The sequence below is a fragment of the Mobula hypostoma genome, chromosome 6, assembly GCF_963921235.1.
Source record: "Mobula hypostoma chromosome 6, sMobHyp1.1, whole genome shotgun sequence".
NCBI classification, from domain to species: domain Eukaryota; kingdom Metazoa; phylum Chordata; class Chondrichthyes; order Myliobatiformes; family Myliobatidae; genus Mobula; species Mobula hypostoma.
This window is the reverse complement of record NC_086102.1, coordinates 60769336-60796870: the sequence shown is the minus strand read 5'-3', so window position 1 is coordinate 60796870 and position 27535 is coordinate 60769336. Positions and strand designations below refer to the sequence as shown.

The following is a 27535-nucleotide window of genomic DNA, read 5'->3' as shown; positions in this document are numbered from 1 at the left end:
TAGCTTTCTACAGGGAAAATACAACAAAATTCTGAAATACGAAGAAATTTTTAAAAAGTATTATTGGATAAAACTATTTCAATAAGTAAAAGCATCCTAGTAGCACTTGCTTTTCCTGGATAAAAATACCATGTAATTAGCAAACGACTTCAAAAATTAGAAACTATACTTAATCCCTTCTTATAGTCAAATATTCATTATGGACAGATAGTCTGCGCTGGTAATTGCTAAGTGTAATGGCCTGGTTAAGATTTCTGCCACTATGCTGTGAGGTAGTTTTCTGTAAAAGCAGTGTGCTATGCTGGAAACTGTGTTTTGGCTTCGGTAAGTTGATGACCCATGTCGTTCAACATAGGATTACAAGTCAGCCAATCAGGATTGTGGGATGTGAGAGAAGGTTCTAGAGAGCTGTGGGAAGGAGTTTCCTTAAGGACAATAGTGTAGCTTGAAGTCTTTGGCAGAAGCTGCAGAGTAGGGCAGAAGGGAAGATGCTGCAGAATGCTATTGGAAGGAGAGTCCCTGTTGCAAAAACTGTTTTGTCCAGATGAATGGCTCCAAGGAGGAAGGGCCAATATTCCTAAGAGAGCCAGTCCATTCAAGATAGTCTTCGAGGGGAGTTCAGAATGAGGCGCAGACTATGGGTCCAGAGCGTGAGTCAAGAGATACACCCCGACCTCTCCAGTATGAGCTCCAACATTTTGTGCACATTGGACTGGTTTAACAGTTATGGGCCATTTTATATTTCCTTTCTTTTTCTGTAATTGTTTGTTAAAGTTGAAATTTGGTAAATATATTTTCTTTATAATTTTATGCTGGTGTATGATCTGCCATTTCTGAGCGACCGATAACTGTGTATGGGCAGTATTTACACAGCATTCACTCAAAATCGAGGTTTCTTTAATAGGAATATCACTAAGTCCCTTTTTGGTTGAACCCCAATCATATTGACCCTAGACATATATTGTTTATGAAAGGTGGCCTTCTCACCAGTCACGTGGCTGTTCGCAGAGTTAGCTTGCGAGCTCTGGTGAGAGGGTCACATAAGCAATAAATGGGTGGTACCTTAATGAATGTGTTTTCTATCATTCAACCACATAGTATGCATTTTCATGTTTTTGTAGCTACTAACTTTAGCAGGAACACAGAGTACCCAGTGACTGTCTTCAAATGTGCTTGTGATATAGCAATAATCCCGACAACTTCAAATTCAATCAGTGACCCTTTTCCCAGCCAGTCAATCTCAGTAGACAACAGCACAGGTTACGACCACTCTCGGCATCAGAGGGAAGAGGAAAAAACAATATTTCAAGGTATTTATTATAAAAGCTAAGATGGGAAGGATTATTTAGAATACCAGATAAGGATAGGGCTGCACCTGGCTATGCTGAACTCATGGATAGGTAAGTTACTGTCCAGACTTATAAATGATGAGAAAAATTGTCACTAGCAGCTGCAAAAACATACACCACTAATGGAGAAAATGGAAAGAAAAAACACCTTAAAAGTTCACAGAGTTGTAACCAGCAAAAGCATAAACGCAGCAAAAATTCAAACCAAACTGATGCTAGAAAATAAGTATCAGGGCAAACAACAATGCAGGAAACAACGGCACAACAGGAACATTGAAAAATAGTGAAAATAACACAAAAATTATGCACCTTTCAAGGCACTATATGTCTAGGAATAATTATTATGCATCAGGTTTAAAGCAAAACAAAAGTGACACTTGATTATGACCAATAAGTTAGAAACCGTATGGCCTGAATACCAAAGGATGCCTATTTTATAATTAATGTACTCCAGGATAAAACATCAAAAAATGTACACGATAAAATGATAGAATGAAAAAACCAAAAAAAATGTCTACAGTTAGACAGGGAGAAAACAACCCTAAACATTCTCCCCCTCTTCCCTCTCCCTCCACAACCCTAAACAACATTCTCTAGAGTCGGAAATGAGCTCTTCAGGGTAACATGTCCATACTGTTTTGCCCATCTACTCGAGTTCCATTTGGCCAGAATACAACCATATTCAAGTGCTTGCCTAAATGTCTCCTATGTGTAATAATTGTATCTAATTCTACCACCTCATCGGACAATGAGTTCCAGATAGCAACTACTCTCTGTGTTTAAAAAATGTTCTCCTTGAAATTTCCTTTAAATTCCTTTCTTCTCAACTTAAAACCCATGCAGGGCGAGAGAGACTCTGCCTCTCACAATTTTATACACCTCCATCAAGTCACCCACCAGCCTCCTTCAACACAGGGAAAACAACACCCGATCCAATCTTTCTCCAAAGTCCTCCAATCCAGGCAGCATCTTGAAGAATTTCTCTCCAGCACAACTACAATCTTCCTTTCATGTCACAACCAAAACTGCACAAATGATACTGTGCTGGAATTGTATTGGTCCTCTGTAATTAAAATAGCCTACCATTATTAATTAACAAGGGTCATAAGTAAGACCAACTTGGGCAAGATATTTGAAAGTACCCAATGCTTGGGCAGGAACATTCGTCATCACTATGGAAAGGAGAAATATCACTGAGAAAAAAAGACTGGTTATAACTTTTAAAATCTGCTGGATCTCAAGGCACATGAGTGACTTGACACGACTCCATAATGTGTGAACACACAAACAACTGGATAGACATACGTATATTAGGAAATAATTTAGTCAGCTAAGTTCTTGGAAATTAAAGTTAAGAATCTATCCCAAACGTGCATTTTGTTTTACTAATCAACAAAAAGAGAAATAATTATCAGATCCAGTAGTTATTTTATAATAAAACCCATAGAAGCCTCAAAATGACTTAAAAACTTATAGCATGTTAACTAAACAACTAGTTAAAATTGAAGTCTGGCTTTACAGGTCAGCAAAGCAAGTTTAAACAAACTTGGAAATTAGAAATTAATGAAGGACAGGATGCAAAGCTTATGTCAAAAGTGCTAAGAGAATCTGGGACTATAGTGTGTAACATCTGAAAGTCACCCTCTGCAACAACCTCAATTTTGATGTGGAATCGTTACCCTAACTTAACATATAGATTCAGACAGCACAGACATAGATCCATTTGTCCAGCTCGTCCATGTTGCCTGTGATGTTAATCTATGCCAACCACATTTGTCTGCATTACACTCATTTCCCTTCCCAATCTAACACTTATCAAGATAAAACTTAGATCTCCTCTAAATTTCTCCTCTCATTCAAACTTGTGTCCTCTATTTATAGACTCTACTGTCCTGGGGAAAATAGACTCTAATCATCTACCCACTCTATGCCCCTCACAGTGGAAACAAACATAGCCCATACAATCTCAAAAGTACAGCCCTTCATTATCCCGCTGAATCTCTTCCACACTCCCTCTATTGATACATTGCTTCTGTAGTGTGGTGACCACAACTTCTATAGCTACAAAATGATGCCTAACTCTTGTACTGATAGACTCAGGGTATCAAGGCAAGCATACCAAAAGCTTTCTTCACTGCCCTGCCAACTTGTGTCACTACTTACAGCAGCAAGTTATGGGCTTGCATCAAACCAGGTGTCAAACTGCAAAAGTAAATGGCATTAATATATATTAGCAACAAGGGTCCCTACAGCAATCCTTGCAACGTACAATTTTTTACAGACTTCCAGTCAGAAAAACATCAATCCACCATCGCATTGCCTCCTTTCACTGAATCAATTTTCAGTCTAGCTTGCCAACACTCTCTTGTGCCTTAATCTTCTGGACCAACCTAACCAGCAGGAATTTGTCAAAAACCTAACTGAACTTCTCAAACTTGCACCCAAGTGATGCCAGTGAACCAACAATACACCTACTATTTCAATAGCAAAGCACATATTGAATATAAAATTAAATTATTTTTATTTCATACGTAAGGACGTAAACCCCACCAGCCTTATACTCCATTCATTCTAAGGACTGGATATAATACAGGCAGTTAAAATCAGTTAATCCATGACCATCCTAAACCAAAATTACCTTTTTAAGCTCATGGACTAGATTTCACAATTCTTCACTGAAAACAAATGTGTAGGTGCAGCGAGCAGTTCATAAGGCATGTGGCATTGTAAGAGGTTTTGAGTACAAAAGCAAGAATATCTGACTGCAGTTGTACAAAGTCTTATGAAGATTCATCTGGAGTGTGTGCAGTTTTGGTTTTCATGTCTTAGAAAAGGGATTTACTTGCTATAGGAGTACCAGAAATGTTCATCACAATTCTGATAAGGCTAGATTACCTAGATATGGAGACGGCATTTTTCATGCCTGGGTACCTAGAACTAGGAGCCACAATCTGGGCAAGGCATTTGGACCAGAAACAAGGAGAAATTTCTTCATTCAAATGGTGACGAAAAGGTGTAATTTTCTACCACAAAAGACCATGAATAAGTTAAAGAATTGGATAGGCAGATTGTTATATACAAAAAAGGATCAAGGGTTTGGAGAGAACAAGAATATTAGAATAGTTGAATCGTACAGTTCAGAAACAAGCCCTTTGGCCCACCATGTCCAGGCCAACATTTTTGACAATTTATACTAATCCTATAATCCCACATTAGTACTGAGACAGAGGACCAGCCATGATTGCATTGAATGGTGGAGCAGACTCAACTGTTTGAATGCCCTCATCCTCCATCCACTCTTGTATTTCACTGAGCTAGATTCTTGCAAGTACATATTTAATATAGGAGAATAAACAACTTTTATTTTTCCCCACAGCTAAAAATCCATCTCAAATTTACTTGCTCTTTGGGACTGAGCACATGATGAAAATTTGTCTGAACTCAAAAGGCATGTTCTAAACCCTTTCACACAACACATATAATTGCAATTCATGATTTTAAGCCATGAAACCAGGAACATTCACCATTTAGCTTGAGGGCCAGTTTTAGCTATCCTACCCACACTGAGTTTGAATTTTTTTTCAAAGGGGCTTGCAATTTAAACCATTTTAGTATTAAAAATTCATGGTGTAAATCATGGGCTCAGGGTGGACAAGCAAACTTGAGAAGGACTTTGTGCATTGGGAAATAGTGACCAAACAATAGAAGATAGTGCATAATTTGCAGATATGGAAACTGCAACTCTGGCAGTGCCAAAATTATCACAGTATCCAAATCCCAAATATTTACAGCCTCCATTAATGACATTAAAGTGAACAAGAATATGGCATCGAAATGTACTGAAGATATAAAGGGAGTTGGGAAAGCAAGATACGAACAGAGACACACAGAATACTCACACACTAAACATGAGAAGCTAGTATGTCAGCAAAGTAAACAATGATGATGGCAAGTGGAATATTGGCACATTTATTGTATATACTGTAAATGTGCCAATGGCACAAATATTGGCAATGTGTACAATTCAGATCTCTTAATACGTGGAAGGCTGCTCAAGCAGGTTGATTCATGGGAGGAAGGGGCTTGTCTTGAGGAAACATTCAGAAAGTAGGATCTTTACATCGGCATCTAGAAGAACAAGTGATGTAACAGAAACATGAAAGGTTGAGGCACTTTAGTAGGATAGATACTGGTAAGATGGTTCCTTTGTGAAGGATTCCAGAAATAGGGACTACGGTTTCAGATAAAAAGGGAGTTGCTCACTTAAGACTGAATTGATGGGAATTTCTTCTTTCAGAGGGTCATAAACTTCTGGAATTCCCACAAAGTGTGACAAAGAATGAATCCATTTCATATATTTTACAATTATAAAGTAAGACTTACTCAAATTAATTTAGATTGCAATCACTTTTTAGACTTGAATGAAATATTCAAAAGTTTCACAAACAAAATAATTTTATAATATCAAGTGAAACATTATGATTGAGTCAACTTTTGTGCAGGGATAAAGAACAAATTCCATTCATTTTCCATGTGCCAAAGGCCTACCTCTCTCGTCACTTACAGGAAATCATTAAATAATCTTCACTAGTGCCTTTATTTCCTACTGGAGCCTCGATGGTTACGGGAACTGTCTCCTGACTCTGAAGGTGTAAACTGCGTGCATCTATCACAGTCTCCGCAGTAGAGTCTGTCACCAGAACCTCTTCTACATCAGGCAATAAGGCATCTGTGACTATTTCAGCTTCACTGACTGCAATGTGCTCAGCAGTGGCCATATCAGACACATGTATCGACTCACTTGTCAGTACATGTTCAGCTACACACATGGCCTCTGAGGTAATGTCAGAAGCTAATACGTCTTCAGGGATTGTAGTCAGCGTTTCCTCTGTGCCAACATCTGTGTCCAGTACTTGTTCAGGAACAATTATGGTTTCTGGTTCCTCAATAATATCAGGGCAGTGGACATCTTCAGCCACTACGTCTTCAATGGCATCCTGTATTACAACAGAGTCAGTGTCATCAGAAACAAAGTGGGATTCTGGGTCAATAGTGGAATCTACAAAGACGGTTTCTTGAACTTCCACAAGAATATGATGTCCATCAATATGCTGTGAAGTCACTTCATGAACTAAAAAATTAAAAAAAAATCAATTAATATGCACAAACAAAACCTGGTTATTTTACTATAATAAGCAAACAAGCATCAAAATTATGACACAGGACTGTCATTTTGTCCATTACAATCAATATAAAACTATCAAGTTGAACCCCATCTTACAACACTTGGCTCTGCAGATCACAACTTCTCAAGTTTTTATGCAATGCAGATTGTTGTCTCTACCATCCTACCTGTGAACACCTGCCACCCTGTGGTGGAAACATTCTCCCTCACTGCCTTTCCAAATATTCACCAAATGACTTTAAATAAATGCCTTCTCTTTTTGAAACCTTGGTTTGGAGAAATTAATCTTCCCTATTTGCTTCTTCTAGCTCTCACATTCATTCTACAAACACAACCAGTAAGACAGAATAGTTATTCAATTTATTGTCTGAGAGATCCTGTATATGAATTTGACAGTAAAAGTGTCCATGAGGACCACGGAAAAAATATAACTGACATTTCCAAGTCCTTTGCATCAATTGTTTATCAGAGTATTTTCTTTTGCTCATGAGTGGAGGATGTACACTAGAAATATATAGCACAAGTCTTAGATAGCTTTATAACTGTCCAGTGCTTAAATCATATAATGGCAAATCGAAAAATAAAACTTTCAAATTAAAAACATACTCAGAATCAGATTCCGGCTTACTATGACTGACATATCATGAAATTTGTTAACTCAGCAGCAGCAGTTCAATGCAATACATGATAATATAGAAAGGGAGAAAAAAGTAAATGAATTACAGTAAGTGTATATATATGAATATTGAACAGACTAAAAATAGTGCAAAACAGAACTAATATTTAAAAATAAGTAAGGTATTTTTCATGGGTTCAATGTCCATTTAGAAATCGTATGGCAGAGGGGAAGAAGCTGTTCCTGAATTGCTGAGTATGTGCCTTCAAGCTTCTGTACCTCCTTCCTGATGGTAACAACGAGAAGAGGGCATGCCCTGGGTGATGGGGTCCTAATATTAGACGTTGCTTTCCTGAGGCACCCTCCTTGAAGATGTCTTAAGTACTGCGGAGGCTAGTACCCGAGATGGAGCTAACTAATTTTACCACTTTCTGTATATAAATATTGCTCAAATATTCTTAATATTCCAGTAAATAATATAGATTGTTTATTACCTGTGTTATCAAAAATCACCTTGGGCTCCTGTTGTTGCAGTTCAAGCCCTCCTACATCTTCATCCATGGTCTGCAAATTTCATCAGTCACCAGGGTATCTGTTAAACAAATAAAGAAGTTTAAAGAATGCTTTACAAAATATTTTGATTGTCACATCAGTTTGTACTCAAATTGAATAATCACAATACACTGCTCCTGAAAGAATTTGGATAGTTCATATGCAATTTGGCCAGTAATAGGAATCGAAAATTAGGCAAAATGTACATTTAACTATCTGCTACACTTCGCCGCTAATTTCAAAACGTCAGTACTCCTTAGATATGCCAAGGATCTATGAAACGTAAATGAAGAAAGAATAATACATGTTTTTAGAATTTGGGATATTTCATGCAATATTTGGCCATTAATGGGAATCAAAAATTGAAATGTTACAGCTAGACCATATTTACTCAGATTTCATTGTTCAGAAATTAAGAAAATTTTAATAGCTAGGCTATTAAATTACTTTTCTGAACCATGCTATTTAGTAATCAGCTATCGAACCTACAAAAACAACCATGTGTTCATTATTATTTCTCTCACACTCACAGCGCAAAGTTCCAATAACCTTTCAATTCAAGGGACTCAATTCTTTAAAAATAACAAATATAAGAAGCAGTACTAAAAAAGCAATCTTTGCATGCGTAGAATTGCATTCACATCTGTAAACTCTAGTCAAAATCCCCAATCTCAATTGTGATGGAAGGAAGTAGCAAACAGCAGATTACCATTTCCCTATAGGGAAGGAAAGAAAATCAATGGAGACAACGTATGTAATAAACTACACAGTATGTCTCACAGAATGTAATTTCAAAGCATCAGCGATCTGGCAGTAGACAGATTATGAAAACTAAGAAGGGAAATGGATTAAACTCCGTTTGCTAATTTTCTGCCATTTTGTAGCTTTCTGAAGCTTAAAGCTCAGTCTAGTTGCAAGTACACAAATGAACATATTAATCACTATTGTCTTGTCTCTTATAGTTCAATATTAAAATACCATTGTTAAACACTTATAAATAAACAGAAAATTGTCCGAGACAATGACATCTATTGGCTTTAGTATAAAGTACCTCCACATCACCCTACCTTAAAGGCAGTATCCGAAGAAAGGAAACAGGAAAGTGAGAATAAAGATAACTTGTTTAATCTGCAGTCTCATTGGTTGCTTTTATTTTAATACAGTCTGCATAGACTTTCAACTTACAATCAATCAGGAAAATGGAAGATTATTTCCCAAGTCTAATGTCTTAATAGGTGACGGTTCCTCATCTACTTTGTATTGACCAATGCCTCCTACAAACACTATTTGCTGGTTATCTGGCAATGAATAGTTATTTCAGCTCCCCCCAAATGTGTATTTTAGATTTAAATGTTAATATGAGCAATATTTTAAAAAACTAACACCAAACCACAGTTGGAGATATTTCATTCCTCCAAGAACTTCAAGACACAAGTAAAAGTTGTGGAAAAGGAAAGCAAAGTAAACAGGCAGAGAGATTTGAGAAAGCTACTCTGGGACTTAAGACTTCGGTAATTGATGGAATTGTGTCAGCAATGGTAGTGCATTTAAATTTGGAGTTTAAAATATGTGATATTGTACTACAGAGCTGAAGAAATATGACTTACTGCAGACATGGATACAATGTAAGAAATTCATTTGGAATCAAATATGACACTAAGATTGTGAACAATCTGCTTCAGTAGCCAGGAAGGGTGTATGGAGTTAATAGCTAAGGAATAGAGACCCATTTTCAATTTTGTGCTTTGTTAAAAGTTAAAGAAACAATCAGATATTTTACAAATGTTGAGGTCAGGAGAGATGTTGAAGCAAAGCTGGATTTCCTCTGTTGAAACTAATATGACTTGAATTTAATAACCTTGCTAATGGGCAACATAAGAAACAGAAGAGTACATGTACAGATCTCTGAGGAACCGAAGAGGCAATGCTGGAAACATGAAAAGAAACATCACTGGTGACTGAATACAATTGGGTAGACAAGAATGTAACTTGATGACTAGATCCCAGCTGTGTGACAGGAAAGGCACTGGTGGAAAATAAAATGTTCAACAGTATCAAAGAATGCACGGATTGGTTGAAAAGGAAAAGATAGGCACAGAAAACAACAGCTCATTTGTACAGTTATATCAATTATAAAAACTTACATGGGTGTACTTATGTAGCACCTAATTTGGAAAATGTATTTAGAAACCACATCTGCCTGATATTCGCTGCTGAAGGCTGTAGTTAATTAAAGGCGGCATATTCATTTGTCCAAATAACTGAAATATCATTCACACTGCATCTAATATATTTGGTTGGCCCCAGACTGGTGAAGAGTGTTAATGAAGTAAAAATTTGAGCTTCAAGCTCAGCGAATTCACTTCAATTATTCATGCAATAAAATGAAGTAACCAAAATATTTTTATTAGAAGAGGGAAAATCTTGTCTTTTGACTAAACTACCATCTTCATGTTTAAGGTTAAATTCTCTTAAAAAATATTTCTTACCTTAGCCCGGCCTTCCTTCAAATGTTCTCTGCTATAAGCTAAGGTCAAAGAAAGGAATTTTAGTTTACCAGGCCTGCAAATAAATGTATCAGCATAAAAGCTAACCTTTCAAGAAAAAAATAAACAATGGACATCTGTAACAGAAATCTCGAGCCAGTGCCTTGCGCTTGATTTCCTTACTTAAAGAAGGGTGTATGTGGGAATTGTGGGAAACAAATTTATTACTTGGGCAACATTAGAGACAGAAAGGTATAAGTACAGATCTCTGAGGAACAAGAGACAATGCTGAAAACACAGAAAGAAACTCATCCCTGGTGGCTGAATACAACGGGATAGACAAGAATGTAACTTGATGACTAGATCTCAGCTGAGTGACAGGAAAGGCACTGGAGGAAAATACATGAAGTGTTCTTCCCATGAGGAAAAATTGAGTTAAAAGTGCTTATATACTTTGTGGATTCAAAGAATGTGAAATGGTATCATTGAAAAATATTAAGATTCTGAGAGGACTTCCTAAACACTGTAATAAACACTATGAGGATATTTCCTTTAAAAGTGGAGTCCACAACGAGAGGATATAATCTCAGACAAAGGGTCAACTAATTAAGGTTGAAACAAAGAGATTATTCATCAGGAAATTTCTAAATATTTGGACTTTTGAGGACTTTGAATACTGAAGTCAATAACCAATAATTTTTAGATGACAAGACATGAACTACAATAAATCAAAAGATTTGGAAATGCGAGGAAAAGTGAAGTTGAGGCCATGAACCAGAACACGTGTGTAAAACTGTAATGTTCATTTATGCCCTTTTCCATGAAATATCTCTTACAACTTTCTTCTTAAGATCATAATGACATACACAGCTGTTTTTGCATAGACCCTTCAGACTTGTTATTTAAGAACACATCTCTTTAAAAATAATTACCATTCAAACTAATTTTTCACTGTGTATAGATGTCAATCACCATTTGGACATAGGTTTTCAGATGCATCTACATGAATAAGCCACCTGGTAAAAGAAGGAAATAAAGTCAAATTCAATATCATTACTTAATCAGACCACAAAATCTGCACACCCATTTATAAAACATGCCTACTGTACCTGAATCTAACATTTAAATTCCCTACATGATAGTTTAGATTTCAAAGGTAAAATTTCACAAACCATAAACTCTGGAATCTCCCATGGCTGTGAAAGACGACTATAACTACAAGCCTCCTTTTTTCCATGTCAAAAGACTGTGTGTAAATGTGCCAAAACATACACATACAGGATTTCAAATAAAGGTGATCCGTTTATGTAGACATAAAACATCTAATGTCAATTAATTATCCACCATGAAAAATAGAAGCATTGGTAAGAATGAGGGAAAAGAATAAGCTACAGCAAGATAGTTTCTGATAAATGGGAAGTTCAGTATCATAACTAGAGCTCTAATCATTGTTGTAAAGGTCATGAACTAACAGTCAACATGCATTCAACAGTTGTATGAATGAAGTATCATGGACCTAGCTTTTTAAAAAAAATTTGGCAGCTTAGTTAAGGGATCAGCATACCAGTGAAATTTCCAACTCTACCTTTCACATCCACCAGAGGGCAGATGGGCTTTAGTTTTATATTACACATGAAAAGCTCCCTTCCTCTACAGAACTGTATACTATAAAAGAAGACTAAATAGGCCCTTTAGTCACTGATATTCCACTGAGAGCAGTACTTATACCAAAGAGGGAATGTAAACAATTAACTTTGTCTGCCAGGCATCTTGGTCTGCTACCACAGTAGAAGCTACTTGCTCTGGGAATACCCAATATAAGCACTCCTAGGGCAAGAACCCTCCAGAGATTACCCTGGGACTTGTATCTTTCTGACCATACTTATTGTACAAATCATATTGAATTGTAAGCATGACAAAAGTCGGGAATTGCACATCTGGAGTGACTTACTGGTTTTCACCCTAAGAAATCTCTCCAGTTCTACAATACAGAAAAAGACATGCCATAGGCAAAGTAACTTCAGATCAACTGTGGGTAACTCTTGCTTTAGGGCGAGGATTGATAACGTGAAGCCTAATCTCAGGAGTAGAACAGATATGTGGTAAATTATCAGGATCCCTTGTGATGCTATGTAACATCAAGGTAGCTCAAAAATATCTGCAGCAACTTGGATTTCCAAAGTACCTCTCTCTCATTATCCCTCAAAATTAGTAGTCTGCTAATCTACTACAATCATTTTTTTGTTGTTTTGAAAGCTGTTGATTATGTCACTAAAATATACTAATTAAACATCAAAGGATCAACATTTAAAAAAATGATATGAAGTAAAATGATTTCCTAGCTCCCCTCCCGGCCAGTTAGCCAGAAAAGAACAGATGAACATATCCATTAAGACCATGCTGTTGCATGTGGAATCACTGCAATGGATCACCACACATGCCCAGCCAATGACAAGTAAGTGTTAGGGGAGGGGAGGTGGGTGGTGTAATAGTTTCTTTTGTGCTTCCAGCTTAGTCTTCTTTCAAAGGGCTGTATTTGATCATTTGCAATTAAATACGGTGCTGCATTTTTTTGCAATCCTCACTTACGTAAATTAGCCCCAAAGTTACTACAGGTTGGATACCCCTTATTCAAAATTCTTTTTTTTTCTTGAGTGCTGATATCACAAATGCAAAATTCCACAAGACACTGGGAACGTTCTCAAGTAATACACACATCTTTGCACAGCAAACAGTCCTGACAAGTGTCCTCACATATGTAATGAACAGATGTTAATGAAAAATATAAAAACACGGCAATAAAGAGAAAAATGAAGATCTCAATTGTGTATTGTCAACGTTGGAATGAACATACGCTGCTCATGAAACAAGATCTATCATAGCAAACTGAACATTGAGGGTAATTGTGAATATTCAGCAAGTTGGTAGCAGAACTTAAAGAAAAGGCATGGCATTAAATTTTTGAAGCGTCGCTGATGAAAATCTAATACAAGAACAAGTCTAGAGTGCTGCTTATCTTTTATCTTAGATAAAACCTTTAAAAAAGTTAGTGTTCTGTAACCTTTTAATCACAACACGGCATTATAGGTGGAAACTGCCGCTGTGTGTTGTTCAACAGCTGATTCGTGTATTCTCCTGATGCTGCTTTTGTTAACCCGGCACATATTATATTTTCATTATATTAATGGTATGTAATAATTTTGGTTGTTAAGTACATATGTGTGATGAAGAAGTGTAAGATAAAGACTGCTTACCAGTAACACATAAATTCAGTCAGAAATGATAGCAACCAAGTTATTTCATTAACTATTACAAATCCAAAATACTTCCAGCTCCAAGCATTTCAGATAAAGGGGTACTCAACTGTATTATCTTAAAATGCTGAATGCCTTCAGGTTCAAAGACTGAGTTTTATGTTTTAGTCTCCCAGTATCTTACAAACCCTCTAACCAACATATTTCCCATTTCCTTAACAGAAAAAAATTTAATTGCTTTTGACAAATTTTGTGCTCATACTTCCTGGTGAATAAGTTAATGCAAACTGTTTACAAATGAAACATGCTTACCAAACTGCTCTCTAGTTGTCATTATGATAGAGAAGAATGTATCAAATAGGCAATAACTGAATATTTTTCTTCACTGAACTGATAGCAGTTTTGATAAAAGGAAACCTCTAACTCCAGCTTTGCCTTCAGACAAAGCCCAAGGCTGCATTTAGGACCTCAGCTGCAGTCATCTTTCAGACCTCAATGCCCATCTTTGGAATGCAAAGGTTCAGATCAACAGGCTCTCGACATACAACCCATATAGATGCAAGCATGCAGGGGCGGATGCAGCATTTCCAGGAAGCCAGTTGATTCATTCTGAAGCATGAAAGACAGTGTCCTTGAAGAACAAGTAGATGACATTCAACCACCTCATTGCTCAGCTGATTCAAGATCTAGACCATAAACATCTGCTCGTCTGACACTCTCCACATATCATTTAACTTACTGAATATTTCCAACTGATGGTGTTTATTTCAGCAATATTTTCATATTTTTCTCTGCAGAAATTGATCATTTTTGGAGCATGTGTAATGGTTAAATCTATGTGTTAACATGTAGGAAGATGATGTGGTGCTAGATGGCACTCTTGTTCCAGTTTCTCCACAAGTAAAATTCACAAATTTACTTCAATCGACAGTAATTCAAATCTTTTGAAACCAAGAGGGCATACATGAACACTCTTGTTTGACAATACTTTATTAAAATTGGAATTCTCAGTATGGTAACTCAGTGGAACATTGACAATCAGCATTAAGGATGTAACTAGTAGAGTGGATAGGGGAGAACCAGTGGATGTGGTATATTTGGATTTTTAAAAGGCTTTAGACAAGGTCCCACACAGGAGATTAGTGTGCAAACTTAAAGCACACGGTATTGGGGGTAAAGTATTGATGTGGATAGAGAATTGGTTAGCAGACAGGAAGCAAAGAGTGGGAATAAACAGGACCTTTTCAGAATGGCAGGCAGTGACTAGTGGGGTACTGCAAGGCTCAGTGCTGGGACCCCAGTTGTTTACAATATATATTAATGACTTGGATGAGGGAATTAAATGCAGCATCTCCAAGTTTGCGGATGACACGAAGCTGGGTGGCAGTGTTAGCTGTGAGGAGGATGCAGGGTGACTTGGATAGGTTGGGTGAGAGGGCAAATTCATGGCAGATGCAATTTAATGTGGATAAATGTGAAGTTATTCACTTTGGTGGCAGAAATAGGAAAACAGATTTCTATCTGAATGGTGGCCAATTAGGAAAAGGGGAGGTGCAACGAGACCTGGGTGTCATTATACACCAGTCATTGAAAGTGGGCATGCAGGTACAGCAGGCGGTGAAAAAGGCAAATGGTATGCTGGCATTCATAGCAAGAGGATTCGAGTACAGGAGCAGGGAGGTACTACTGCAGTTGTACAAGGCCTTGGTGAGACCACACCTGGAGTATTGTGTGCAGTTTTGGTCCCCTAATCTGAGGAAAGACATCCTTGCCATAGAGGGAGTACAAAGAAGGTTCACCAGATTGAATCCTGGGATGGCAGGACTTTCATATGATGAAAGACTGGATCGACTAGGCTTGTACTTGTTGGAATTTAGAAGATTGAGGGGGGATCTGATTGAAATGTATAAAATCCTAAAGGGATTGGACAGGCTAAATGCAGGAAGATTGTTCCCGATGTTGGGGAAGTCCAGAACGAGGGGTCACAGTTTGAGGATAAAGGGGAAGCCTTTTAGGACCGAGATTAGGAAAAACTTCTTCACACAGAGAGTGGTGAATCTGTGGAATTCTCTGCCACAGGAAACAGTTGAGGCCAGTTCATTGGCTATATTTAAGAGGGAGTTAGATATGGCCCTTGTGGCCAAAGGGATCAGGGGGTATGGAGGGAAGGCTGGTGCAGGGTTCTGAATTGGATGATCATAATAAATGGTGGTGCAGACTCGAAGGGCCGAATGGCCTACTGCTGCACCTGTTTTCTATGTTTCTAAGTAACAATCTGAAAACACGTGTAAAGTGCCTTCAAGCGTAGCTTAAGAAACATAACATTAAATAAGCAGGAACACAACAACCTTGCTTTCAACAAATTCTCAGCATTTGTTTTGCAGTTTCATTCCTATTTGAACTCAAGATAACACTCCCTCACACCCAAATTATGTTTCCATACTGATTCATCTCATAGAATCTGCATTCTATGCTGCTGAGATTCTGACATCAGGTGCTCAAAAAATTCTATTGTCATCTCATGGGATCAGCAGTGTAAACACATGTGGAGTCAACGGAAACAAGCAAGTCCCTGACCCCAGTACTACAGGCAGGTGTGTGGCCAGGAGCTGATCAGGTGTGATCAAAACATGAGCAGGTGTGCCAAGTGGGTCTATGAAAGGCTACAATGAACAAAGGATTGAAGATGCAGCATAAACTCAGGTAGCTAGTTGGGAAAGTCATTCTTACATACAGACACACCAGACATGGGAGGCTCACTAAATAGAATAGATATTGCTAACTCAAACAATATATTTTCTTCCAACTCTGCTTAAGATGTGTTTGTCACTTTTTTTATTTCAAAAAGATAATTCTGCAATCTATGGAAAACTAAAACTAATGAAACCTATTGAGATGACTTTGAATTAATCCCATTTGTTATTTAATATTTTATTAATTTCCTTGCTCCAGGTGGATCCTTGGTTCCATACTCTTTCCACATTTTGATTGATTTTTCCCTCATGATGACAAATACAGAAGTATTTAATACTTTTACAATTTTTCTGGCATTCCTTGGAATTACCATCCCTAAAACTTTACAATTTACACATTTTAGAAGCTGTTATGATCTGTATTCAGTCTCTTTCAGTGGGATATTTTCAATTACCATAAGATGATAAGACATGGAAGCAGTAGGCCATTCAGCCCATCGACTCTGCTCTGCCATTCATTCTGGTTATTCTTCCCCCTCAACCCCGTTCTCCTGCCTTCTCTTTGTAACTTTTGATCAATTTAGAACCTGTTTTAAATATACTAATGACATTGCCTCCACGGAGGTCTGAGGCAATGAATTCCACAGATGCACCACCTTCTGGCAAAAGAAATTCCTCCTCATCCTTTTATTCTGCAGCCATGTCCTGTAGTCATATACCCTCCCATTACTGTAAACATCACCTACATATCCACTCAATCCACACCTTTCAATATCCAGTAGGTTTCAATGAGAGGCCCCCACTGTTCCCCACCACCCTTCTAAACTTCCGCAAGTATGGGTCCAGAGCCATCAACGCTCCTAAATTAATCCATTTCATCCCCAGGATCATTCTCATAAATCTCCTCTGGGCCTCCTTCAATTTGGGGCCCAAAAATCCCCAAATATTCTTAAAACCCTCTCCTCCACACGGTGGTAGAAGCACAACTTTTCAATATTTACAATTACACAGATAGATTGACATACAATGAGTAAAGCACTTCAAATCAGATTAATCATGATCTCTTGCTCCTTACCCACACGCATCATGGAAGCTAATATCTTTCCTGTTACAGCCTTTCATAACTATATCAGCATTCTTGCTCCAAGTTCTGTTACTAGCAGCTCTGTTCTTCTGTGATTGTCCAGCCTGTACCTCAACAGAAACAGTGTCCTGTCCCAAAACATGATATTGTTAAATATACATTTACTGATATTAAAAATCACTGTAAACTGCACAATACTGAGGGAAAATGAGAAAAACTATTAAAAAGCCTGCACCACTCACTACAGAAAATTACTTGGCCATCTAGATAAAATCAGTAAAATTAAGCTTGATTTTTTTCTGTGTTCAAAAGTTGTGCATTCTTCATAAATATAGGCATATCTGAGTTTTCCCATATCTTCTTTTAACATTTATACCCCATGGTTATGTTGAAGAAAGTAAATGGCTGAACAAAATATTTCATGCCATGGTGTAAACTATTCACATGCAGACACTGAAGAAATTTCTTAAACGTATGGAATTTGCTTTCAGAAATCAAAGCCTTTTCATCTTCTCGGTATACAATTTGATAGAAACAAAGCAGTTATAGGGTATAGCAGTTATATTATTATATGCAATATCAAGTATTGCATCTATTTAAATATAGGCTTCTCATCTCCGAAAATTGGATTTGTTCCAGCCAACAAATATAGGGAAAAGACAAGACATAGGATCACTGCTACGTGAATCGGTAAGAAAATAGCAAATGCAAATGAGGCAAAAGTACCTATCCTACCCCGGACCAAACGAGTGTTTTTTTTAACCGATTAAGTCCAAATTCATTATGGTAATGTTTCAAGCATTGTACTGGGAAAACATTAAAATAACCAGTTCCCATAGCATCAAAATGACCTATGTTCACGGGCGATTCTGAACTACTTTGAAGTAGCCCAGAATATACTGAGTGCACAATATCTCTTTTGATATCGCTACGATTAAGCCCGAGGTGTAGGACACTGGGATGAAGATGGACACAGCAGGGCATTCCCGACGAACAGTGTCGTGACCTGGCAATGAATGGCGGCGGTAGGAGAATCAAGCCGCCCAGTGTTTGACAGTGCCGAGTAGCGGCGAGTGGAGGGTCGGAAGGACGCAGTGCGAATTACTGTCAGAGCAAGTGGCGCGCAACGCTTGGCGCCCATTGACAGCGAGAGAGAGAGAGAGAGGGAGAGAGGGGGAGAGAGAGAGAGAGAGAGAGAAAGAGGAAGGGAGGGAGGGCGCGAAAGGGCCACCGTGACGACAACCATATTGAAATGGCGGGCTGGCTGAAGCATGCAAGCTGCCGACTCCTGGGACACCGACTGAACAGCGGCCAAGACCAACGGACTTCGCCACGGGATTCCGGAGGGGCAGATCGTCTGCGCGCCCTTCTTTTATTTTCATAAATTAAAAATAGCGTTGGATTTTTTTTAATCTCCTCTCCGCCCCACCAGCTCTTCTCTACGTACGCTGTGCGAGAGAAGAAAGAGTGGGGGAAAAGCAGAAGGTAACGCGGCCGTGGGTTGGCAGGGTCAGGCTCCGTGCTGCCCCTCAGTGAGAGGGAGAAAGAACACATTCACCGCCAAGATGGCGCCGGCGCCTTGCTCCAACCGCCGACATTTTGTCTCCGCCATCCGCCGCAAGATATACCTTCGCTTCAACTGCTTAACGCCTACATTTACCTAAAAAAACACTGAGCGCGCGGCGACCTCGTTCGGGCCCACCCAGCAAATCCTCCATGCAACATGATGTTTTTCCCTTATATTTTTTTAAATAATTTTCGGAGCGGCCTGAACCTCGAACCCAGAGCGGAGCCCTTTCCCAGAAGTTTGATCGCTTGAGGCCTAACTGCGGCCTCCTCGAGGCCTACTGGCCGCCATTAACTCCCACGGCGGGGCTCGGGCTGAGACGCCAGTGCCGCCTCGCCGTTCGCGCCCGGGAGAACGGCCGCATGTCCGGAGGGAGGCGGTCGGGAGCCCGGAGCGGCGCCTTTACCTTTACCTGGTGAGTGTGTTGGGCGGGCGGAGGCCGATTTCGGTTCGTTTCGACTCCTTCCTGGGCTTGGTTTAGGCTCAGCCTTTCCTGGCTGGGCCGAGCGCTGGCGGGTCGGGTCGGGCCTAGCCCTGCCAATCAGGCTTTGTTGTTTGATGGCTGCGGGGAGGAGGAGGAGGGGCTGACTACTCGGCTCTTCGCTGCCGCCGCCGCCGCCGTCGTAATACGTAACGTCAGAGTCTAACCCCTAGGAAAATGCGGAAGAAGCAAGTGCTGTCAGGCCAGAAGCGGGAGAGCAACCAAAGCCCTCCCAGGTTTAACGCCCTAATAATGGGTTCCCGCGAAACTAGACTCGTCACTCGGCCGGGATCTCTTGCAAGCTCCTTGAGGGTTTAAATTTAGTTTATTTTCTCTCTGCGGCTTGTAATCAGTGTGCTCTGACCTCAGTCAGGACACGGCGATCGGAGGCCAGACTTCGAGTGGAAGGGTTGCCCGTTGTGCCAGGCCGCCCGAGCGATTGGACAGTCTCAAAGGGCGAGAAAAGAAGATGACTGCCATTTACTCCAAGGTGGCCGGGGAAAATAATGCTCCTGGCCCCTGTGTTGAAGGCGCTGGCGCTTAAAACGTTCTGAATTGTTCACAGTAATTGGATTGAGTCTCATTATTCCCAACCCGACCCCGCCATTTTCCCCTCTCGGGCTACCATTTTACCATAATAAAAATCTTTTAAGTTTTTCGATTTTGTATCTAGTTGTTCAGGGGTGATGTGCAGAGCAGACAGTACCACACCACCCCTCCCCAGAAAAAAAAGTAAATGAATATTTGATTTGCACCAAGCAACGCTCACGCTTTTCCTCTGAACATCTCAGGCCAGGATTGTTTTTCTCGTAGAGATTTTCGTTAATATGGGGCGATGGCGTTAAAGACAAGGGGATTGAATTTGCTGCATGTTCTTGTAGTTTGAATTCTTGAGTTTAATAGACCACATCTGTTTTTCGAACGTTGGCTGGGGGGGGGGAGGGGGGTGGTGCCTGGGCGAAGAGTTGATTGGAGATCACTTTCCCCTCACTGAAGCCGTGAATGGAAACTTGAGGGTAGGTATGTTTGTATTTGTTGAAGGAGATGCTGTACTGTAAAGCATTTATAGTTTATATATGTACAATAGCCCCTCCCAGCAGCTCGCTACACAGACATCACCCGCTGCATCTGCCATTCACTTCTGCACTAGTGGTTCCTATAATGACTTCAGCTTCCAGCACTAGTGTACCTGGTTATCTCCCTCCAGTAGCTGTCTCCAATCTTCATATCTGCACCTCGCTTTTTCTTTGCAACCTCTATCATCCATCTGCCACTCTCCCAGCCCCACCTCCTTTACCTAGCACAATCTTACTGCTTTTTTTATATATATCTTTCACTCCTCAGTCCACCAATCACTTTGGACTGGTGTCTCACCCACTCTCCTTCAGTTCATTATAATTTCCCACCAGATTGTTGTGTAATAATATGATCAGAGAAATGTTAACTGGCAAGAAATTCTGACATGCATGGTAAATTGTTCCCTTATTAAGTTAGGGTTAAGCGGGTTTTTCAGGTGTTGCTAGGGTGGCGTGTTTCCAAGGGCTGACTCCACACTGTAAAGATAACTAAAAAATGTGTTGGGAATCTGAAAAGGCAGAACACAGCACTTGTTGGGAAAGAAAACTTAATATTTCATGTTGATCTTTGCAACAAAAATAGTTAGGAATAAAGAGGTTTTTATCACCCAGATAAATGTAAAGTATTTTGGTCCTGGGTGAAAGACTTTGGTGTATTGAATAATTCTATCAGGAGTGGAAATTGGTGAAGATGGAGTGAACTTGAGAATCTTAGAACCAAAAGTCTTTTCAAAAGGAAGGAGGGGGATCTACAAATGGAGATGTTAGTAATTGTTAAATGTAGAGTGTGGAAGGCAAACAGGGAATGCTATCAGCTTCTAGAAATGGGAAGAATCTGCTTATAAAATTGTGGAAAATGGGAAGGTCAATTAGTCAACTTGTAGTGAAGGGGAATCGATAATTTAGGAAATGTGATGAAAACAGAACCTGAAAGTGTAGAAAAGTTGGAAGGTGATGTGTTTTTGAGTTTGGAGATGAGCCAGTGGAAATTAGCAGTAAAAGACCATTTTCCATCCCTTGTCCTTCACACCCTGTAGTACTGCTCTTAAAGAAAACCTTGCACTATATATTCTGTAAAGCCTTCTCAGAACCTCTTGAGTTCTTATTGGTGCAATAAGCTCACCAAAAAGAGAAAAATTGACTTAGGCCTATTTTAGGTATCAGATAAACTTCTTGCATTTATTGGAGTCTGGGAAGCAGAATGAGGCAAAGAGGAAATTAAATATGTGGGTAGGTAATTATCAATACAAATATTCTGGAGTATTCTTCTGGAATTACAGCCCAATAATATTGGAAGGTGCTAATTCAATTTTATTTTTGCTGAAAGTAGTTGTGTATTTATTAAACTCAAATTTATCTCCTTTGTACTTGAAACACTGAAGATATAATAATAGTAGGGAATTTACTCTGATTTTGACAGATGAAGTTTTGTTGGGTATAAAAGCACCAAAAGATTGAATAAACCAGATAAAAATCTACTAGCAAAAGAGAGTCAAAAGGCTTCATTTGAAAACAGCTTGTGGAGAATTGTTTCCATGGGTGGAAGTGGGTTTGCATGGGGAATATAATGATTAGAAATACAGGATATATGGTTTGTATTGGTGTTGGTGATTCTGACTCGCATTAAAGAGTTCACAGGATTTGGCAAGTTTGACAGTTTGAGACTTGATAATAAATTGAAAGGACAGGGTCTGTGAATACATTATTGCGGAGATTAAGGAAGCCTGGAGTTGGGAAGGGGGACAATTTAAGGTGCTAGAAAAAAAGGATGAATGTGTAGATTTCCATGATATTGCTGTATATGACAAAACTTTGGCAAGGAATAATGTGCTACTATTTGTGAGCTGGTATACCAATGCATTCTTCCAGAATGAGGTAATTTGAATAAATATGTATATTGAAAAAAGTTTTAGAGGGAGCCTGAATGCTGATCTTTTGATTATACCTGTATATATTTATGAGAGAGTTGGTGAGAGAATATGGGAGTTGCCACTCATACATGAGCGGTTATAAATAATTCAAAGAACTTCTGGATATTGTCAATAGTGACATGGAACATGTAGAAATCTAGGAAGTTGAGTAAATCAAATAACAATTTCCCAAGCCTCACTATTGTAATTAAAGATAAAATTCAGGCAGTTGCTGCACAAATATTTTGGTCCATCCTATCCCATTTCTCTACAAAGTTTGTTACACTGGTTTTTTACCCTGCAGATTGACATTGAGACCCAGAAAGGTGTGAACTTAAGCTTCATTCAAGTATACATGAATTTTTAACAGCATCGTCAGTCTTAGACATGACTTTACCAATTATTTTGTAATGAAACTTCAATTTTACATTTGAGTCTCAATTTTCTTGCAGAAGTTATTAGAGATCAAACAAAAATATTTTACTTTATTCTCTTTTGTCTGTTCACACTTTCTTCCAAGAGAGGGGATGCATTTTGTGAAGAAAAATTGCTGCGAACTTTTTTAAAAATTAAGGAAAATTGCTGAACAGAGGAGATGTGGGGTTAAAATGCTTAGTTCCCAGAAAGTGGCAATACAAGTAAATAGGGTGGTGAAGAAGACGTATGGCAATTTTACTTTCATAAGCCAGTATATGCTGGTTATCCATCATGTCTGACAATGACAGGTACCTCTGCAGGAGAGCTTTGAAAGTGGAAAAGCTGTTGTAGTGGAGCAGCTTCATTCTCTCAAACCTCCGAAATCTGGGTCCAGTGGTATGAACAAGCGTCAAACTGAGGTCTTCCTTGGTTGCAGTGGATGACTGTGACTTCTTCTGTGTCTTGCCATGCCCTTCGCTCTTCACGGAGTGCTGCAGTCCCACCTTCATAGCCATTGGCTCTCACTGTAAATCTCACCCACCCAGTCTGCTGGAACTGACTTTGCACGCTCTTAGCGGAAAGTGAGGCTGCGGGCTCACCTGGTTTAGCCTGCCTGTCAAATCAGTGTACCATGGTGTGGCTGCTGTCATGTGCCAACATCTACTTGGAGCCACATGTGAGCTGTGTCCTGTGGGGACCAAAGGTGAGTGAGTTACCCCAGAATGGACGTGACTAGCCTCTACACCAGAGGTGCTTCCTATACCTTTGGACACCCCATGCACCCCAGTCGGTTACCTGAGGTTGGTTACCTGAAATAAGTAGCAATGCAGTTAACTTCCCAATGTATCTTCCTCAACAAACAGATCAGTAATGATTCATGGCACTATCTATAGTCTCCCTCGATATCCACTCTTACCTTTGTTCTCTCCAGCCCTCCCATTTCTGCAACTTGAAAACAGATTTGTTTCGAATATGAGTTCTGAAGAAAGATTAATATTTTGATACATTGTGAAATCCCTTATGTATATTCAAGAATGCTATAGCAGGTCATTATTAAGTCAATTTAAATATTGAACCTGCATGTTGAAATCACCCACAACCATTGTAACATTGCCATTTTTACATGCTGTTTCTATCTCCAGATGCAATTTGTACCACATCCTGGCTACTGTCCAGAGGTCTGCATATATCATTTTACAAGACCTCTTCAGCTTTTACTCTTCACGCCATCCCTCCCCCCCCCCCCCGAAAATGTCTTGTTGATCCATTACATGATTCATACATCTTCAGTAATAGTTTTTGCTTCTTTTCCCATATGATCTCCCGGATACCCATTGGTCCACTTTTTTCAGGAGTTGTCAAATAATAGCTTTACTTCTCCACGATCATACTTGATTCCAGAATTGATATTGCTGTCTAGTGCCAACTCTCTAGACACCTCCTCCTACTTGCTCCTCGAACAAGACCCCACTAAGGGACGCAGGCCATCATGCCCCACTGAGCTCATATTGGCTTACCTTGACTCTGTTTTATTCCCCCCCCCCCCGTTCACTCCCTTCCTACCTACATCTGTGACACCTCTCACACTCTTGATCTTTTCAAGGATTTCAAATTCCCTGGCCCCCATCATCTCATTTTTACTATGGATGTCCAGTCCCTATACACCTCCATCTTCCACTAGGAAGGCCTTAAAGCTCTCAGTTGTTTTCTGGACGTTATGTTAACCAGTTCTTTTCCACCACCACCCCCCTCTGCCTAGCAGTACTTGTTCTCGCTCTCAATAATTTCTCCTTTGGCTCTTCCCACTTCCTTCAAACAAAAGGGGTAAACATAGGCACTTGCATGGGTCCCAGCTATGCCTGCCTGTTTGTCAGCTATGTGGAACAGTCTATATTCCAAGCCCACACTGATGACTGTCCTACACTATATCAACGACTGCATCGGGTCTGCTTCCTGCACACGCACTGAACTCATCAACTTCATCCACTTTGCCTGCAACTTCCACCATGCCCTCAAATTCATCTGGTCCATTTCTGACACCTCCCTTCCCTCTCTTGATCTCACTGTCCATCTCTGGAGACAGCTTATTCATCAGTATCTATTACAAACCCATGGATTCTCACAGCTACCTAGACTACACCTCGTCCCACCCTACTACTTGTAAAAATGTCAACCCCTTTTCTCAATTCTGCCGCATCTGCTCTCAGGCTTTTCATTCCAGAATGAAGGAGATATCTTCCTTTTTCAAAGAGAGGGGCTTTCCTTCCTCCACCCTCAACTGCATCTCTTCTATTTCATGCACATCTGCTCTTACCCATCCTCCTGCCACCCTACTGGGATAGGGTTCATTTTGTCCTCACCTACCACCCTACCAGCTTCCACGTCCAGCACATAATTCTCTGAAACTTCCACCACCTCCAATGGGATCCCACCACCAAGCACTTCTTCTTCTTCCCCCCTCCCACCCTCTCACATTCTGCTTTCCACAGGAATCGCTTCCTACGTGACTCCCTTATCCATTTATCCCTCCCCACTGATCTCCCTCCTGGCACTTATCCTTGCAATCAGAACAAGTGTTCACCTGCCCCTACATCTCCCCCCTCACTACCATCCAGGGCCCTAAACAATCCTTCCAGGTGAGGTGACACTTCACCTGTGAGTCTTTTGGGGTCATTTACTGTGTTCAGTGCTCCCGCTGTGGCCTGTACATCAGTGAGACCCGATGTAGATTGGGAGACCACTTCACTGAACATCTATGCTCCTTCTGCCAGAACAAGCGGGATCGCCCAATGGCCACCCATTTTAATTCCACCTCCCATTCCCATTTTGATATATCCATCCATGGCCTCCTTCACTGTTGTGATGAGGCCACACTTATTGGAGGAACAACACCTTATATTCCGTTTGGGGAGCCTCCAACCTGATGGCATGAACATTGATATCTCAAACTTCCAGTGATGCCCTCCAACCCCCACCCCCTCCATTTCCCATCACCTTAGCTTGCCAACCAACTTCCCAGCTCTTTACTTCATTCCTCCTCTTCCAGGTTTCATCTATTACTTGGTGTTTCTCTCACTCCTCCCCCCGCCTTTTAAATCTACTCAGCTTTTTCCCCAGTCCTGCTGAAGGGTCTCCGCCCAAATCATCAACTGTGCTCTTTTCCATTGATGCTGCCTGGTCTGCTGAGTTCCTCCAACATTTTGTTTGTGTTTCTCAGATTTCCAGCATCTGCAGATTATCTCTTGTTTGTGGTTTGATTGCTACCTAGACATCCTTTTGGATGAAACAGCTGAAAACAGTTGTCACATTAAAAACCACGTGCAATGACATAGAACGTACTGCATGAAATAGACCATTTAATTCAATAAAGCTATACAAATGATAAAATCTTCTTGGGCTTCTAGCTGGGCATAGGTAGCAATTTTAACCAATGTCTCAATGACAAACTCTGTTACCTTCCTCATGATGCTTGGGAATATCTAGGTCATGGGGTAGGGATAATGCCCTTGCCCTGGCATCTCAGAAGAGAAACTAAACAACAAAGAAGCCTTGTCTTTTCTTTACGCAATGATTCAAAATGATGAATATTGCAGTGAACTCCCCATAGAGGTAATTGGAAAAAGAATCTAGTGCTTTCACTGTGCATGTGACAAGTAAACTCTTCTCCGGTTTCTCGCCAGGTAGACATAGCAATTTTAACTAATGTTTTGATGACAAATTACCATCTTCATCTGGGATGATGCCTAGATTCTCCTTTCATGTGTTCTTTTTATGTACCTCAACAATTCAAGGTAGTGAATTATGAGAGGAGAATGTGGATATGATAGTGAAATAGAGGATCAACCATGATCAAATTGAATGGTAGAACATACTGCTGTATCAGTGTAGTTACTGTACCTAAATTTCACATTCAAATGACTCCATAAAAGTGTTGATCTTTCATGTATTCCTCCAAGTTTTGTTTTCCTCCACATGGTATAGTCTTGTTATCCAGTAATAACTACCTAAAATTTCAGATCTTTGTTTAGTATTTCTTGGTAAGTATAAATTCCCAATTTTAGTATCTGTTCTTGTAAACCTTCTACCCCTTTCTTCCTTAAATGCTCTGTAGCTTCCCTTCAAATACAATATCATAGTCACATCAACTATTATCATGTGGTGCCCAATTCTACATGTACACTCTTGTATCTAGATAACATTTTCAAAGTGTTAACAATATTTTATTGACAATCTGCAGTTTTTGTTCTCCAAAGTAGAAACATTCACCTTTTCAATGAAAAACTTCCATAACATTGAAGAATCCAATTAGATAATGCCTCTATTTTCAATAAAATGCCCACTATCAATGCTTTTCTGTTGGTTCAACCTTAATTCTATTACCATCTTCCAAATCTTTGATGCACCACCTTATCTAGTGCCCATAAATCATTTATGTAACAACAAGCAATTAACTTAACATTGATTTTACAAAGCTTCAGTGTTTTTGAATTGTGTCTCTCCAATAATAAACTCAAATGATTCATTTGTGTTTTATTTGGGTTATTAAGATATTAGGGATGTGTCCTGAGATTGTAAACAGTTTTATCAATGATTGTTATCTGTTGAAATTAATTCAGCCATTAAATGCCATAAGACATAGGAGCAGAATTAGGCCATTTGGCCAATGGACTCTGCTCCACCATGGATGATTTATTATCCCTTCCAACCCCATTCTCGTATTCTTTGACACCTTTACCAATTAAGAACCTGTCAAACTCTGCCTGAAATATACCCAATGTCTTGGCCTCCACAGTTGTCTTTTGCAATGAATTCCACAGTTTTCAGCACCCTCTAGCTGAAGAAATTCCTTTTCATCCCTGTTGTAA

At 39.5% G+C, this 27535-nt stretch overlaps 1 protein-coding gene across 4 annotated transcripts in view; it reads right to left on the bottom strand.

Moving 5' to 3' along the window:
* The window catches only part of LOC134348062 (zinc finger X-chromosomal protein-like), a 34572-nt gene extending 14600 nt beyond the window's left edge, over positions 1 to 19972 (bottom strand). Inside the window, exons 1-6 of one of the 4 annotated variants that reach the window (XM_063050872.1) lie at positions 18880 to 19972; positions 17211 to 17347; positions 11121 to 11204; positions 10192 to 10229; positions 7645 to 7742; positions 5914 to 6480 (exon numbers count right to left, since the gene is read on the bottom strand). In XM_063050872.1, the coding sequence (XP_062906942.1) occupies positions 5914 to 6480; positions 7645 to 7711 (634 nt within the window). In that variant the 5' untranslated portion in view covers positions 7712 to 7742; positions 10192 to 10229; positions 11121 to 11204; positions 17211 to 17347; positions 18880 to 19972. The remainder of the gene's footprint in view (positions 1 to 5913; positions 6481 to 7644; positions 7743 to 10191; positions 10230 to 11120; positions 11205 to 17210; positions 17348 to 18879) is intronic. The other 3 variants (XM_063050873.1, XM_063050874.1, XM_063050871.1) reach the window with 3 other exon arrangements.
* Positions 19973 to 27535: the final 7563 nt, after the last annotated feature.